We start from the raw sequence: 17,327 nt of genomic DNA, 5'->3' as shown, positions 1-17,327 counted from the left end.
ACAGCTTTGTCCCAAATAAAGAGCTGAAATATGGCCCAGTCAGAAAGTGAATAATGGCCCAAATCTGGTACAGATATTTATTTTGCCAGAACTGCACCATAACTCCAACAGCAGAAAGCCAAATTAGCAAAGCTTGTGTGGTCCATACATGGGCCTTATATGTAATTCTGTTAAGGCCTGGTGGCCCTTATGTGGCCCATATGCGGCTGATAGACAAAGCTATGTAATCCGGATACATTTGAAAACTGCGTTTTCGTTTCAAAACGCTCTCCGTCCACACTAGCGTATTCAAGTGTTTTCCAAAAGTCGAGCATCCACACTGAAACGTATGAAAATGCTGAAATCGTGTTACTGTGCATGCGGAAAATCCCAGCTGCATGTACGGTCTGAAACGCAATTGTGCTCGTGTTCCATCGCCGGACACCAATTCTGAGTAAACTTCCCTTCGCCTTGTGAAGGTTGTACAAAGTAACATTTATTTTTTAACAATGCTATCAATGTGAGTATCAAGTACAACAGTTCCGCTATAACACGGGCCACCATCTTCATTGTTTTGGTTGGATAGATCACTTGACTGCGTCACATGACAACAAATACATTATCATTTTTAGATATATCCGTGTTCACATTCCATTACTACAACGCGAAAACTTGTTTGCAAATGTATCCACTTTGGAGTGCGCTTTCAAAAAGCTCAGTTTTCGCAGACAAAAACATCATCTCAGTGTGGACAGAAGGCCAAAATAGAGAGAAAAAGAGGCGTTTTCAAACAAAAACGTTTTAGTGTGGACGAGGCATAATACTGGTGATTTTTCACAGTGGAGAGAGAACTCGCACGCTCAAGGTTGCCAGATTGCGTTACTAAACTGTCACCCTGGCAGAATATTTCCAAACTGAACAAGTGTCAAGACACATGTCGAAATCTAATTCTGACAAATCGCAGTTATTTAAAGTCTGTCATTTATCAAATGTAGAAAAATTTATATTTTACTTGCATGATTAGTTATACTAAGTTATTCATGATACAATTATCTAAAGGGGATGGTAAGGGGGGATGGTGTTTTTACAAGAGGGATGCTCATATTTCTTGCAACAAGTGGGATGCCACCCCCCTGCAGCCCCTCTCAAATTGAGCCCTGAATCTAGGCCAGATGTGACAGCTAACTTCCACATTTGGCCCAAAGGTCCTTGCTTAAACCACCAAGTGAATGGTGATCAGACATTTGAATCTCCAAAAAGGAGATAGAGTCAGCTTAAAAGTAATCCATAAGCCTTCAGTGGTTTAAGCAACGTCTTCTATAGTGATCCAGTTGGTTTTGGGTGACAACAGAACAAAATATAGCTCATTTTTCACTGTACATCTTGCAATTGCAGTCGAATAATTTCACTCCATTTCACAGATCATTATTTCACTCGATTACACTTCCTAGTGCTTGACACATGTACCGAGCGCTAGATGGCGCTATAGGAAGTGTCATTGATCTTTCAATCTTGATCACCAAAGAGACTGCTGTCAAGATGTACAGTGAGTAAGGAGTTACATTTAGGTCTGTTCTCATCTAATGCTGCCTTCGTGTGCTATCGGAATTACCGTAAATCCTAGTTTCCCATGCGGAAGTTGCACATGAATGACCCCTCAAGTTGTAATTATGACTGGGAAACTCTGAGATCATTTTGATACCTGAGTTTCCGAAAAGGGAGGAGTCCTAAACTTTCAACATGGCAAAGGAGAGCACAGTTTCTATCGTGTTCATTTTTCTAAATACAGCCAATTCATTGTTTTGGTCATATTCATTTATGCATATCAACAACCATTCTATGTATGTTGTATATTTATATACCATGAAAATAGCTTGTATTTGACCAAAATTCCATTATCCTCAGCAAGCTAACTGAGTGATATGTATTATGGTGTCAAAATAGAAGTTCCTCAAGAAATATTTATGAATGAACCAGGTGTCGTCTATGTTTCCGGTTCTTCCCGACAACAAAGGACGTGAACACGACAGACTCATAATTACCACTTCAGAAGTGGGAAGTAGGATAATTCTGATTGTACATGAAGGCAGCATACCAACTGGATCACTTCAGAAGACTTTGATTAAACCACTGGAGTCTGATGGATTATGTTTATGCTGACTTTATCTCCTTTTGGAGCTTCAAAGGCTTGATCACCATTCACTTGCATTGTATGGACCAACAGAGTGAAAAAGTTCATTTGCAGTGCAGTATTTTGTACATAGTAAGCTAGTGGTTCATTCCGAAAGAAACCATAGTTGTTTCCTAATAAATTGAATTTATCACCAACAGCCTTTAATTGATTACTACTAGTATGTGATTATTTTTATGCCCACTGAAGATCAATTGCAGTTAAGCCATTGTGAAATAACATGACACACAAAATAATGTAGGTATCGACTGTTCCCTATTTTTGCAGATTGACAAGTCAATATGGGCTCGCAAAAACCCAAAGAAGATCGAAATCGACACGTCACGCTTGTATGAGCTTTTTGGAGTGAAAGAATCAAGCAGCTGTGGCACATCAGACTCCAGCAGTAATGTGGAAATCATGTTGAACGCAAAGATCGCTCACAACTTCAGTGAGTATTTCAGAGGTTTTTGTCTACATATACATTTATTGACTTGGCAGATGCTTCTTACAGTGCGTTTGAGACATCCATTTTACCATCATGTGTGTTCCTCATAAATTAAACCATACAGCTACCATTTATCAGTTCAGTATAACTTTGAGATGCATGACTCAGCTGCAGTTTTAGCCTTTTTTCCAAGTTTTGCAAGAGCTCATCCAAAAGACTCATACTTGTTTGCCTGTAATGATATTTTGACACTTGCTTGATCATTATGAAGATCTACATCTATCCTTTTGCACATGTTTTATAGCCTTATTTTGTTCTTGATGGATATGTCAGGTTGTGGTTCGTTATAAACGGTGTGTTTGATGTAGAACTTGTGGAATCAGTCACAGTGGGTAGATTATTGATCTAACAGGAAGGATTATAGCAGTAACAGAGAGGGCCATTATAAGCATCTGATGGATTGACGTTTACTCTCACATAGTTGAGTCTTCAATAGGATTTCTGAGTTTAGCAAAACATTGTGAGATGCAAAACAAGATTTACGCAAACCCTAAGCATCAAACTTCGGCACATAACTTGTCATTTAAAAATGTAAAAATATAGTTACATTCATAAATGTTTTCTGTTTTCAACATATTTTAATCATTATCTCATTGCTATATAAATGCATATGTTGTCTTTTTTTAATTTTTTTTAAATAAACTTAAGCCTGAAACACAATTACACTTAAGTGCTCTACACAGTGGACAACATTAAAGATCTAAACACTCAGAAATACATTTTTGCAATCAAAAGGAGTACACAGCTTTTAAAGCAACAACTAGGTGGTAGTGTTGCATCAGACTTTGCCGGTACTTGTTGAGAAAAAAGGGCAGATACTTGTGTGACCCTTGGACTGATATTACAGAATATGTCATATTGGGATAAGTTGTTTTTTTCTAAAATAATTTTTAGTATTACTATTTTACTTGTATGGTGAGTTATATTTCCCAATAGGCAAGATCCATTATGAATGAGCAGCATGTTGATGCTCTCACAAGCGTGACATTGGTAGTGTTGAGGGTTTATTATTTTGGAGCATCTTGTTTATTTGGGTCTAAATGCTTTTTGCAGAAGTCTGCTCTTTAAATTGAATGACCCAAGAGCAATTCAGCCTGAAGTGAAAGTTGGAGAGTGCTCTCATTACCTTGTACCTGCAAAAGCAGTGAAGTTTAGGCGAGTCTGCACTAAAACAAGACAGTGTAGTGGGAGAGTAGGGTAAGCTGTGCTACTAATGAAATTGGCCTCTAGGCCAATGGGTCCCAAGTCAGTCCTGGAGGCCCCCAAACAGTACACATTTTGGATGTTATTTGGTAAACTTTACCCCACTGCAACCATTTGTGAAAAAAATGCTTCATTTAATAATTTGTGGCTAATCTTTAGCCAAGTTTTATGTGCATGGTCATACATTGTCAATTCACCAATATGTTAATTTATGTATTTTTAGACCTGGATAAATTAGCTTTTACATAAAACTAATTTTACCTGCTGTGTAAAGTATTTAATTTAAAATCAAATGTAAGGATTGGAATCGTAAGGACTTTGGCGATTTCGATTACTCTTAACGATTCTGCTTCCTTGACTGTTCCATTGATAATTCTTTCAGTAGTTGAAGGAAGAAACATTTGGAAATAAGAAATGTAATTCTTTTGGATTTACTCCCCTCAGTAGCCTGTTACCATATTATGAGATATTCATATTTTGACAGAACAGATTCTTGCAAACAGTGTTTACCAGTGTTGTAGTCAAGAAACTAGATCTCAAGTCCGAGTCGATTCTCAATTCTTCACTGCTGAAGTCCAAGTCCAAGTCACCAATATTGTGACCGAGTTGTGTCCAAGTCAAGTTCCCATTAACCATGAGCAAGTCTGTGTTATGTGTTTTTGTCTATGTTTTAAAATAACAAATAAAAACAGTTATAACATGTCCTCTCCTCCAAATCTGAATGCATTTAATGCTCGAGTCCAAGTCCAAGTCATTAGTGTTCAAGTCCGAGACAAGTCATGAAATTAATCATTTATTTTACACAGCATTTTGAGATTCACAAAGCTATTGTTTATCTTAAAAAGACTTTTAATAAAAGTCATATAGACTACTTTAATTGTTCTTTTTTGTGCTTTTATGTCATTTTAAGAGCTTGACCTTAATGACCATGTATTAGATCAGTACATCCGTGGTTACACGCTCTAGATTCAAAAGAACCGGCTATTACGAGTCATTCTTTCGGAAACGCACTACACTGGTCATGCCGTAGATTCAAAGAGCCTGCTCATAAGAGTACTTTATCTGGGAATCACTGAATGTTTTGCATCCTAGATTCAAATGAACCGGCTCATAAGAGTTATTCGATCAGGAATCGAGCTATATGTTTCCAACTGTTACATGGTCATGAAAAAATGCATAAAAAAATAAAATGCTTTTCTCATGTGCACCTACCAGTCGTAGGCACCTGTATATAACGGGCCTTTCAAAATATATTGTAACATGACAAAAATTATGCCACTGACACAACTTACCTCACTGTCCTCTACATTTGATGATTTTCACTAAAGTCCCCAATAGGTACTCTTTTTGATCAAGGCCGCATCTAGACAGAAAGAATAGAGTTTTGGTTTCAAAATGTTTACAGTAGACTCTCTGTGAATTGCTTTGAATCTGAACAACAACACAACTGCAACAACCAAAAAGCTGCATGTGTTTCCCACGCATGTACCTCAATTAGAGGAGCAGTAGGAAAAATGCATGGCATCCATACTAGCGTGTGTCAGCTCTTCCCTTCCAATTGTCCTTTCCTTGTATTTCTGACAAGCTGAGGTGCTTGGCAATCAGGGCCTGGAGCACCCTCCAGGCAATCTATATCTCAGCCAGCCAAACATGTAAGGGGCAATGTGCTATGGAGCTTAACAAAATGATAATACCTCTTCAGATGAATATTGCATGTTGATCAGTAATAACTCCTAAAAAGTCCCCCTACTGCATGAAACGAGAAAGAGATGTGCAGAATGATTGAACATGAATGGGTTCTTGGATGGAATACACAGTTTCAAACCCTTATATGAAAACCCTAAATGTGGTATATGCATACTAAATAGTATTATGTTATTAATATAGTTCAATTTAAAGTATTAAGGGAATGAAGAAACTATGGCAGTTTCTAGTAGTTGATATTTTAGATTTATAGTTTATAAATGTATATTAGACTATAGTTTTTCATCACAGAAATACCATATTGTTTATATATAACCCATAGTTACTTGCCATGGTAGTGAAGAGCCATGCACGTGTGGTGTTTCCTGTCATTACCATGACCATGGTCCATTTACAAATATAAATGTTAAAAATATGGATAGACTACAATGGACGAACTATGCTACATTTTCATAATTATTATGGACCTAGCTATTAATGGTCCTTCTGCGTAAAAATCTATTCTCTTCTAATCAGTGTTGGGTGTAATCCAATTACAAAGTAACCTGTAATCGAATTACTTTTAAAAAAAAGTAGTATATCATTTCATTTCAACTGTAATCAGATTACAGTTAGGCCTACTGACTTTCAATTTATTTACTTTTAAGTACATTATAGGGTTATGCTTATTTCTAATATATTATTTTGTGTATTATGTAGAATACAAGAATTATGGCCCCGTAATGAGAAATTGTGAAGGAGAAATGCATTTCAACCTCAAAATCAATGCTTTGCTGTCAAATGTAAATTTTGAATATGCACAAAATATGCAATATTACTGGTCATTGTACAGGTGCTTCCAAATCAGCCTGGTGACACCATTTGTAGAACATGGTGGCAGTATTGCATGTCATATGTTAGCTGAGACTATTTAGCCCTAGACAGAGTGCTTGGAACACCCAAAACGGCAAATGTAGAAACGGAAGTCCCAACTTACAGGTAAAAGAGCAATCCCTTTTTAGATACAGACATCGCCTGTCAATCAACCTGAGAACGTGCATGCGCTTTAGCTAGACCAGAATGGAAAATAAAGTTTTTTAGAGTGATCTGAGATAAAGAAGCACAATTCATTAAACCATTGTTGTCCGATTTTATGGCAGATTTAAAATATGTTATTTGAGTGTAGTCTTGACCAACCCTTTTGGGGGATTTTTGGTTTTTTCTCATTCAAGTAGATCGGATCTGTATTTTAATGGCGCTTGTATCCATAGAATACAGCTGCCCGGGAGCGTTCCCAAGATAGCCGCCAAGTGGACAGACATGCCTTGAAAGATATTTTGATGTTAATCTGGAGCCCTGCATAACTTCATTGCATGGAGATTTATTCAGAAAATTTGAAAGTGTACTTCATTTCTACTTTTTTAGATGACCATTTTTGTGGTATTACACAATTTAGCCTAAAAGTGGATAGGAATCTGATGCCTTACCCACATTGCAGTATGTTCATTACTGAGTAGCTTTATTTCACAGAGACACAATTTAAAGCACCCTGTGGTTGATTGGAGAATAATTTTAATCCATTCAGAATGGTTCTCTGATCATCTCGTCTTCAAGAAAAAGATGGATCTTGAACCTCTGTTTGAGTTCATTTTTAAATTCCTGATTTTGATTGTGGAATTTGGTATGTTGGTGTTATGGTTACCCTGTCTTGTTTCACTGTTGCCCTCTTGTTTTCCATCTTGTCACTTTTGCACTTCTTAGTTTTCACTTTAGTCCCTTATGTAACTCCATAGTCCTCTGTTAGCGTTCGTGTTCCCTGTCATTGTTTTCACCTGCCCTCATTAGTTTGCCGTTTGCTTCTGTTAATCACCTTATTATATTGTTTGAGTTCTGTTCGTTCATTGGCCCCTTTTTCCCTTGTTTGTGTATTTATACCCCGTGTCTTTGTTCAGTCTTTGTCGATCGTCGTTTGACGTCAACCTGTGTGTGTGTGTGTGTGTGTGTGTGTGTGTGTGTGTGTGTGTGTGTGTGTGTGTGTGTGTGTGTGTGTGTGTGTGTGTGTGTGTGTGTGTGTGTGTGTGTGTGTGTGTGTGTGTGTGTGTGTGTGTGTGTGTGTGTGTGTGTGTGTGTGTGTGTGTGTGTGTGTGTGTGTGTGTGTGTGTGTGTGTGTGTGTGTGTGTGTGTGTGTGTGTGCGTGTCCGTCGCCCCCTGTTGCTTACCTCGTGTTTAATTCGCTATTTTGTGTTTCATTTCCTCATCGTGGGTTGTTCCTTTGTGTTTTCCTGTTTGGTTCACGTAATAAAGTTCAAACTGCGTTTGGATCCGCATCTCCTCGTTACTCAAGCATAACAGTTGGCATATCTACAGTATGTTTGAGAGGTGAGATTTATCTCAGGAGAGAAATATGAGAAATATTTTAATTAAAAGTCTAAATTTCCACTCAATTTAATGTCATTGCTCTCTTGGAGAAACATTTGAGATATGTAAGAGATACAAAGTACTGAACATTTACTCCTGAAAACAAGTCATGTGCAGTCAAGAGTGTTTTACAGTTGGTTTCATGTCTCAAGGTCAAATGGTCATTGAGTATAATGAAATTAGAATATTACAAACATTTACATTACTATATTTATTTGAAAACATATAGAATGTAAATTCCACAAACAGAGCCTTGTGTCATGAAAGGAATATTTTTAAGAACATTTCAAAATTGTTATGATGTCATAATATGAAATGGTTAAACTGTTTAATGGATTTGTAGGGTTAATAAAATTTATATGAAAAAAATATATATATTTTTTAAAATTCAGCTTTGTGCTAGGCAAAGAAAACCTATTCATGCATTTCCGAGACACAGATCGACAGTGAGAGAGAGTAGAGAGAGGAAAAACGTACTCGCCGGCACCCAGACAGGTCGTCGCCTGGCCCTCGATCACTTCTCCACCCTCTGGTGGACAACAGCTGCTCCTTCCCGGGTGGACTGGATCCAGTCCTCCGATCCCTGGTGGACGGAACGCCACTCCTCATTTCGGTGGCCGGTAGGGAACTCCTCCGCCCCTGTCAGCGGCTCTACCGCTCCAGGCAGTCGGCAGCAAGCCCCTCCTCCCCTTGTGGATGGTGGCCGTTCTTCCAACCCCACCGTGTTTTGGCTGCCGGTAGGGAACTCCTCCGCCCCTGGCTGGGGTCCCACCGCTCCAGGCGGCCGGCAGTGAGCTCCTCCTTCCCTCGTGGATGGCGGCCGTGTCCAGGCAGCCGGTAGCAACTCCTCCGCCCTCGGTAGATGGCCACGGCTGCTCCTTTGACAACGCATCCCTCCTCCTTCTCGTGTTTCAGCACCAATGTAATGGGGTAAAAGGGAAAGGAGGAGGGGAGAACTGGTTTCACTATATGAATAATATTTTAATGATCAACTTAAAACAAAAGAAATTCAACACAAACGCATACAGGGCAGCTGCCTATAGCTCTCTCTCTCCGAAACTGCTGCATCTCATTTCACTTATCCCTCTCCTTGACTTATTAGCCTGATTGGGGGCCAGGCTGTGTCTACACATGCCCTCCTCCTTGTCACAGAGGACATACATTAGGGAGTTTTAATTCTGATGGTAGGCTGCAATAATGAGTTCATAACTTTGGGAGTTAGATCAGCTGTTACTTGGGCCTGTGCACCCAAAAAATGTTCTGCATTCAACGCTCCTCTGATAATTGTAAATAATTTGCAAATTTTACAGAATCCTTACTGTGTAAATTAAATAGTATTTGTCATTGTTATCTTTACTAAAATACAAATATTCGGGGACCCCCCAAGTCTATATATGCCTTATATATCCCTTCAATTCAAGCACTGCCTGGGCATTAAATCCACTATAGCTGGTGTCCATAAAGAAAGCAAACAGCAACACTTTAATCAAGACTCAATTATAGAATCACAATAATTATTAATAAAGCAAAAAGTTCTGCCCATGATTGAATGCAGGAGTCTGACTCATAGCTCTTGATTTTTTAATACATTTAAACTATTATGCACCCATTGCATATACCACCCTTAAAGAAAATAAATCACTAATTGAAAACCCATGATTGCAGCTGCAATAATGGCTTGTGGAGTTTTTATTAGGGTTTGGTTGTTGAGCTTGTGGTTGGGTACTGAAGTCATGGCAGTGGAGTGGAAATCTGAAGAACACTAGTCCCTACAGGACACTGCTTTAAATGCAGTCCCACATAAATGGGAATTATATGTTTGTGCTTTTGTATAGAATTTAAAGCTGCTTGAATAGAACAACTACTTTACGATGACTGAATAATATTACCTCAACATTAAGATAATTCTACAACATTACTCTCACTCATTGCTTATTTTGAGGGTCAGTGTTTTGCAGATGTGTAGATCTTTGCCCAAAAGCACATTTTTAAGATTTCAGTTTAACTTCTCTGATTTTGGAAAATGTCATTGTCTTCTAATGAAGCAACATTTTAAGTTACCTTTAAATTTGAAACAACCTTAACACAGTAATTAATGCCGTGGTTATTGGGTAGTAGTTATGTACCGGTCCAAGTCAAAAGAGTCCACCCCCAAGTCTCTATGATATTCTGGTCCCAAGATAATGCTCTTGTCCCTCCTTAAATGTACATTTATGGGATTACTCAAAAAATAAATAAATAAGGGATTATTAATGTCCATATAAAACGGCACAGGACAAATTATGCACCAAAGTTAAAGACTTACGGTTATTATTACATGCACCCCAATATCCTAATAACTAGGGATGCACCATATATTGATGGCTGATACATGACTGTCCGATAACTGGGAAAATCTCAATATTATTAGCTAGCAGATCCAGTTTAAAGAGTTGAAATGCAAAAAGTCAAAATTTTAGTTATTGGTATTGGCCACAATGAGCTGTGAATTGTCGGTTGTTGGATCGGCCAAGAAATTCCATATTGTGCATCCAGTAAATGTTTACACTGTTTTTTATTTTAGTCATAGTTTTAGGCTTTTGACAATAGTCAGTATTTCGTCATATCATATTCATTCATTTTGGTCAGTTTTAATCTGAGTAAAGGTGTTTCCGTGAAGTGTGACATCAGTGTAATGGGCAAAAATCGACCTGTGCTGATTGCTTTATACTTAAAATATTTATGACCTTCTCTTGATAAAGGAAAACCGTATGAGGCATTTACATGGCCTTATACGTTGTTGGCCTATTAAGCGTAATTGGTGTAAGATCATGCATGTCAGTTTTCTCAGTATTACAATAATTGTGAGGATATGGCACTGCTATTGCTTTATACAAGAATGGGTGAAATCAAAAAGCTTTCTTAAGCAGATGCTTTTCTGACTTGGTTCAATACTGAAATTGAATAGCATTAGTCATAAGAGACACTCTCATATATGTTTAAGCTAATTTGTTCAATTTTTAGCATGTTTGAACAGTGTAATTGTACCCTTGAACCTGGTGCCACTCAATCAAAACATGAATCTGTTGATGTTGTAAGCATGTCATCCCATTCACCCACACAGTTGCACCGCTTACATTATTTTGGCCATTTATTTCTGCCGGCAACTTTAGCACAGCACATGTTTATTAGGCAAAATGACATTTTCATAAATTCAGGTTTTGTACAATGCAAATCAGCATGCATCAAGCCCTCCAAGCTTCGTGTGGAGAGAGGTAATTAAGCACAGGACTATTTTGTCTTCAAAATGCGATTGGAATTTTGCATAGCAAGTGGTGGAGACGACCTGCTGTCAGGAGAGGTGGTTTTAAGAGCTTTTCAGTAAGACTGAACTTGTGTGTGAGTGTGTGTTTGTGTGATCGACTGACTTTATTGTCCCTGCAGATATTTTCCTCAAAAGTTTCCCTGTGCATCCAAAAGAGCTGAAGGACAAATTGTTGATAATAAATGAAGAGGAGGGGGGTCTCTCCGATGAGCACATCGCCTCTCTCAGGAGGTAAGACAAGGAGTTACATGGAAGACAAAGCAGCCTTCCAAATGTTCTCTTCTTAAGTGGTGAATTATCACAAGTGGGAGTGTATATGTGTTTTAAGTTGATTTGTCTGGGCCAGTGTCTTTAGTCGACCAGAAATGCCCAGCTTGCTGATATTTAATTAAAACAATCTTGCCTACGACTCACATGATCGAAAAGGTACGACTTCTCTTCTTAAAGAGACCAACCAATCAATCAATCAATCAACAAACAAACAAAAAGAATTTCAAGTCGATACAATGCAGGTATAATTTTTTAGCTAGCCTCACATCCAACATTTCCAACCAGGAACATGCTTCCCTCATCTGGTTCCAAACCCGATGCTTTCTTTCTTCCTTTGTAGACAAAAGTTATTTTCCTATTAAGCACATGGATAGGTTTAGGGTTTGGTTAAAGGAATAGTTCACCCAGAAATGAAAATTCTCTCATCATTCACTTACCCTGATGCCATCCCAGATGTGTAAGAGTGTATTTCTTCAGCAGAACACAAATGAAGATTTTTAGAAGGAAGAGAGCACTTTGAAGGTCCAAATGTCATATTTAGGCAGCATAAAAGTAATCCACACGACTCTAGTCGATCAATGAATGTATTCTGAAACAAACTGATATGTTTTTATGAAAAATAAATCTATAATTAAAATGTTATTAACCTAAAAAGAAGTGCTTCCTGCCAGTAATTGATGCATCACATAGCTGTCGAGTGACATGCAAGAATTCAGTAGCGGCACTTATTTACAACAGAAGAATGAACATTACACGAGACTTCGGCCATTTCAAGCAGCATCAGATCCCTGGATGGAAGCAGCAATTTAAAGTTACAAACATTTTAATTATCTATTTGTCTCTTACATAAACATATTGATTCACTTCAGAAGACATTCATTGATCAACTGGAGTCGCAAGGATTCCTTTAATGTGAGTTTTGAACCATGTACTTACATTATAAAGATGTGACAGAGCTCTATCTTCTAAAAATCACAATTTGTGTTCTGTCAAAGAAAGGGATGGCATCAGGGTGAGTCAATAATGCGAGAATTTTCATTTTTGGGTGAAATATTCCTTTAAGTGGTTAGACTTTATGGTTAGGTTTAGATTAGGGGTTTTGGGTTCAGAGTTAAACTTGACTCTCATCATGTAACAAGAATGCTGATTTCCTTACACCACTCAAGGAATCACTTAGTTACTCCTGGAGAAACTAATGAAGAAATATAGAAAGTTAAGAAGAAAAAAACACAGCAACAACTCTGGAATATCTGGAAATGAAGTGAAGCAACTGAGAATAAAATAGCAAAGTCTTCCAAGGATGCCATGTTTGTTATTCACACAAGCGTCACAGGGAAATTACGTTGCTGTGGAAAATACCAGGGCCGCATTTAAATGGGAATGAAGAGAAAGCCGCTTTTACAGTGCATGCAAACATACACCGATCAGCCACAACATTAATCTGCCTAATATGGTGTAGGTCCCCCTCATGCCACCAAAAAAGCACCAACCCACATCTCAAAACAGCATTCTGACATGATATTCTTCTCACCACAATTGTACAGAGCAGTTATCTGATTTACGGTAGACTTTGTCAACCAGTTCAAACCAGTCTGGCCATTCTCTGTTTATCTCTCTCATCAACAAGGCGTTTCTTTCCAAAGAACTGCTGCTCACTGGATGTTGTTTATTTTTGGCACCATTCAGAGTAAATTCTAGAGACTGTTGTGTGTGAAAATCCCAGGAGATCAGCAGTTACAGAATTAATCAAACCAGCCAACTCGTATGATTTCTTACGATTTTGCCATGTCGCACTATAATAAAAATTTTTGTTGTGTGCATGAGAGAACATTGCCGCTGTCGCTAAACATCACTGATAACAGCGGCAATGAGCACTCATCATAACATTAAAAATTAGGGATGCACCGAAATTTCGGCCTCCCTCATTTTATGACATTTTAAATTTTCGGCCAAAAGAGAAACAAATTTGCACTTCTCAGCGGAAACAGGATCTATGATTTACACCGTCACAGAGAAACCCAGTTCATTACATTATTTTATGATATTGTAATGTAATATAACATTTAGAATTTCTTTAATTAAATCAAATAATTTTTTTCTGTTTTTGACCCAGTGTATCCAGAATTTTCAGTTTTGTTTCGGACAAAAAAATTTACTTTTCGATGCCTCACTATTCAAAATAACACATTCAAGCACTGAATTATCATCCGCTATAAGACACATGAATGAAATGGTAAATGGTCTGCACTTATATGGCGCCTTTTTAACCTTAACGGTATTCAAAGCGCTTCACACTGTGACTCATTCACCCATTCACACACACATTCATACACCAATGACAGCAGAGCTACCATGCAAGGTGCTAGCCTGCCATTGGGAGCAACTTGGGGTTTAGTGTCTTGCCCAAGGACACTTCGGCATGTGGAGTCATGTGGGCCGGGATTTGAACCACCAACCCTGCAATTTGTGGCCGACCCGCTCTACCAACTGAGGTGGATATTCAGAAATGGATATTCTGCTCAAGAACTAGAGCTGTTTCTTCTGTATTAGATGCAAAGCTATTATAAAATTGTGATGAAAAATGTGGCGATGGCTAAATGTGGAGTCATGTCCCACCCATCCCATCCATAAATGATGGGTTTGGTCAGGATCAAAGTAAACTGCAAAAAGGTGATTAAAAATAATAAAAACCTTTAAAACAAATGCTGACAGTTCAGTATCTAAACATATACAATTCCCCCTTTACATTCACATACCTCTTGATGTTAAAAAGTCCATGTTATTTGTCAACAACCCCTTTATAAAATATAAATGTAGATAGAGTGTTTCAGATCAACGTACCACATTACATGTGAAAGATCTAAGTTGGGTCTGTGTGTTGTGCATTAATCCAGTGCCGGATCTAATGAAGACCGTTGAGACCAGAAGTGCAGTTCATGTCGTGGAACATGCCGTAGCCTTTCTTCAATGCTAATGTAAAAGAACATACAGTATGCCAGGCCACCTTAAAAGAACAGTCTGTCTATGAAACATTTATCAGTTGTTTTTTGAGGAAAAGGAAACTATTGAGTTGCCTAGAGGGATGTTGCTTTGAAAGCCGGAAAAATGCTTTCTCCTCTACATTTGTCTGCAAGAAACATCTTTAGATGACTGCGAGTGGCTGACCTGCATGTGGGAGACATATTCCAATGTACCTACTGAGAGATTTATATTTATTTAGCCAACTACCACGAATATGAGTGTAACCACATGGGCTTTGGAATACAATCTTAATTGAGACGCTACCAGAAGAAGCTGCAATATTAATGGACGGTGGCTGTATGTGCTCCATTGGAACATCTTTGCACTCATGAAATAGTCAGTGTGGTATGGATTTGAAACACACTAAAACGACCTTAACACAGGTCCATTTTGGAGGTGAGCCAGATTTAACCTGGATGCAACTAAAGCATCTACTACCTGGCCACTTTATACAAGTTGACTGCAACTTGGCTTTAATTCAACCACTGTTCCAGGGCCACTAGAATTCAGAGTAGCATCCCCATCTCTCAGAGGAATAGGTGGAGAGATAGAAGGAGTAAAAGAGGCTATTGCAGAGGAGAAAACTGGCTCGGTGAGAAATCAACATGTAAAAAAACAAGGAACTGTGTCATCCTTTTAGAATCATGCATGTTTAAAATGGGGATCTATAAAGCTTTTATAAAGGAAAGAGCTTGGACCAATGTAGAAATAAATTAGGACAGCAGGACACAAGAAGCTGTTCTTTTTTCTGATTGCTTTTTTTGCTATTTGCCCTGCCAACATTTTCACCAACATTGTTTCTATATTGTGTCAGAAATGTTTTTATTATATTATATTATATTATTTGATCTTTCTCATAAAAAGCAAACTCTGTGACAGCTATACACTTTTAGATATAAAACATTTGTAACGGGTTCACACTAGGTGGAGGTGGGAACCGGCTGAGCAGTCAGTGTAAATGAACAAAACACAACATAAAACTGACGAACACACACACGCACGCACGCACGCACACACACACACACACACACACACAGTTTCATGCTTTTCTCTCTCTCTCTCAAACTGGCGTCTCCAGATCCCCTTTATCCCTCTCCTGGCTGATTGGGCTGAATCCATCATTACAGCCTGGCCACGCCCTCCTTGTCACATACCCTCAACACCTGATTCAGGCCGGGGAAACCTCCGGCCTGACTTACTCCCCCCACCCACCATTCCAGAGAGGGAGGTGTTGCCCTTTCAGACCTTCCACTGGCCGGTCTTCCCCGCCTCCTGGGAATCTGAGAAGGATGAGAGGAGGGAGAGGGAAAGACTGAATGGGAGAGACAGAGGGAGAGAGAGGAGAGAAAGAGAGAGAGGAAAAAAAACTGGCTCGCCGGTCCTCGAACACGCTGTCGACTTGTCCTCAGCCAGCTGTGCAGCGGTCCTCCGCGACGCCGGGCGATGGCACTGGACCTTGCCTCCTGGTGGACGGCTGCAGGCTCCTCCACCTTCTGGCAGATGTCAGTGGATCCTCAGCCCCCTGGTGGCCAGCAGCTTCTCCTCCACTTCCTAGCAGGTTGCAGCAGCTCCTTCGTCTCCTGGCGGACGGCAGCAGGCTCCTCCGCCTTCTGGCTGAACCACTCCAGTACCACTGGACCATACTTCCTCGGCATCACAAACCTCCATCAGTGGTGAGGGCTCTCTGACAGCGCATCCCTCCACCCTCAAATGTTTCGGCACAATGTAATGGGTTCACACCATGGGCAAGGAGGAGGTGGGAACTGGCTGAGCAGTCAACACAAAGCGTTTAATGACACAAATGAACAAAACACAACATAAAACAGATGCACACACACAACTTTGTGCTTCTCTCGCTCTCTCTCGAACTGGCATCCCGGCTCCTCTTTTATCCTTCTCCCGGCTGATTCAGTGCCGGGCGTCCATCGTTACGCCTCGACCACACCCTCCTTCTCGTCACACATTTTACATTGCCAAATGATGCAAAACTTTACTAAATTGTTTAGCGATGTTCTGCTACCAATACTGGTACTTGTACATGCGCACGTAAAAATGCTCCTATACCAAAAACTGATACCATCAGACGTATGAATGTCATTACGTAAACATCCAGAGCACAAATTACAATCAAGTTATGTCCTAGTTAGATTATTTATGCGAATTAATAAGACAAATGTATAGTTTGCATGTGCTGCATGCTTCAATCGTGAGTGCTTGTGAATGTGCGGAGCCGGTGTGCAGATAAAAAGACACAAAGTGCTCATTCCTTTCAGAGATCCTTGACTCATACACGGAAAACTCCATCATGAGCATTGCATGCTTTGTTTGTGACAGATGATAGCGAGCAGAGAACTAATTCACTCTGTAGTGCAAGGCACATCCAGAGTACATATTTATTTAATTAAATAGCAGCCTTTTGCGGTTTAATAATCGCTTTCAGTCATGTAGCAACCGGCTTTTACAGATTGAGAAGCTTCTAGCAACACAACATGTCATAGCAACACAAAAACTTCAAAATAAAATCTCCACCAAAATAAAATCACAATTGAAAAAGTATGACAGAAATAGATCACTACTTTATAGTTATGTATTATACACTGTAATACTACTACTACTATGTGGTCGAGTGTCAGTTTGTGAATGGAGAATGAGATCAGGAAATGAGAATGGCACAAATTATCACATTTCATTGATTACCTCTAACACCTGTTTCTTATTGCAGTGAGGGTATTAGAAGGATTTAAGAGCAAGCCAGATGCAAGAGAGGGGAG

At 39.1% G+C, this 17,327-nt stretch overlaps 1 protein-coding gene across 1 annotated transcript in view; it reads left to right on the top strand.

Moving 5' to 3' along the window:
- Positions 1–17,327, top strand: part of LOC127618383 (uncharacterized) — a 58,301-nt gene that overhangs the window by 9,653 nt on the left and 31,321 nt on the right. The window contains exons 8-9 of the mRNA XM_052090783.1: positions 2,438–2,600; positions 11,385–11,496. Of these exons, the coding sequence (XP_051946743.1) occupies positions 2,438–2,600; positions 11,385–11,496 (275 nt within the window). The remainder of the gene's footprint in view (positions 1–2,437; positions 2,601–11,384; positions 11,497–17,327) is intronic.

This window comes from Xyrauchen texanus, chromosome 25 (genome assembly GCF_025860055.1).
Source record: "Xyrauchen texanus isolate HMW12.3.18 chromosome 25, RBS_HiC_50CHRs, whole genome shotgun sequence".
NCBI classification, from domain to species: Eukaryota; Metazoa; Chordata; class Actinopteri; order Cypriniformes; family Catostomidae; genus Xyrauchen; species Xyrauchen texanus.
The sequence above is the reverse complement of the archived record's forward strand: the minus strand, read 5'-3'. Positions and strand labels throughout refer to the sequence as shown.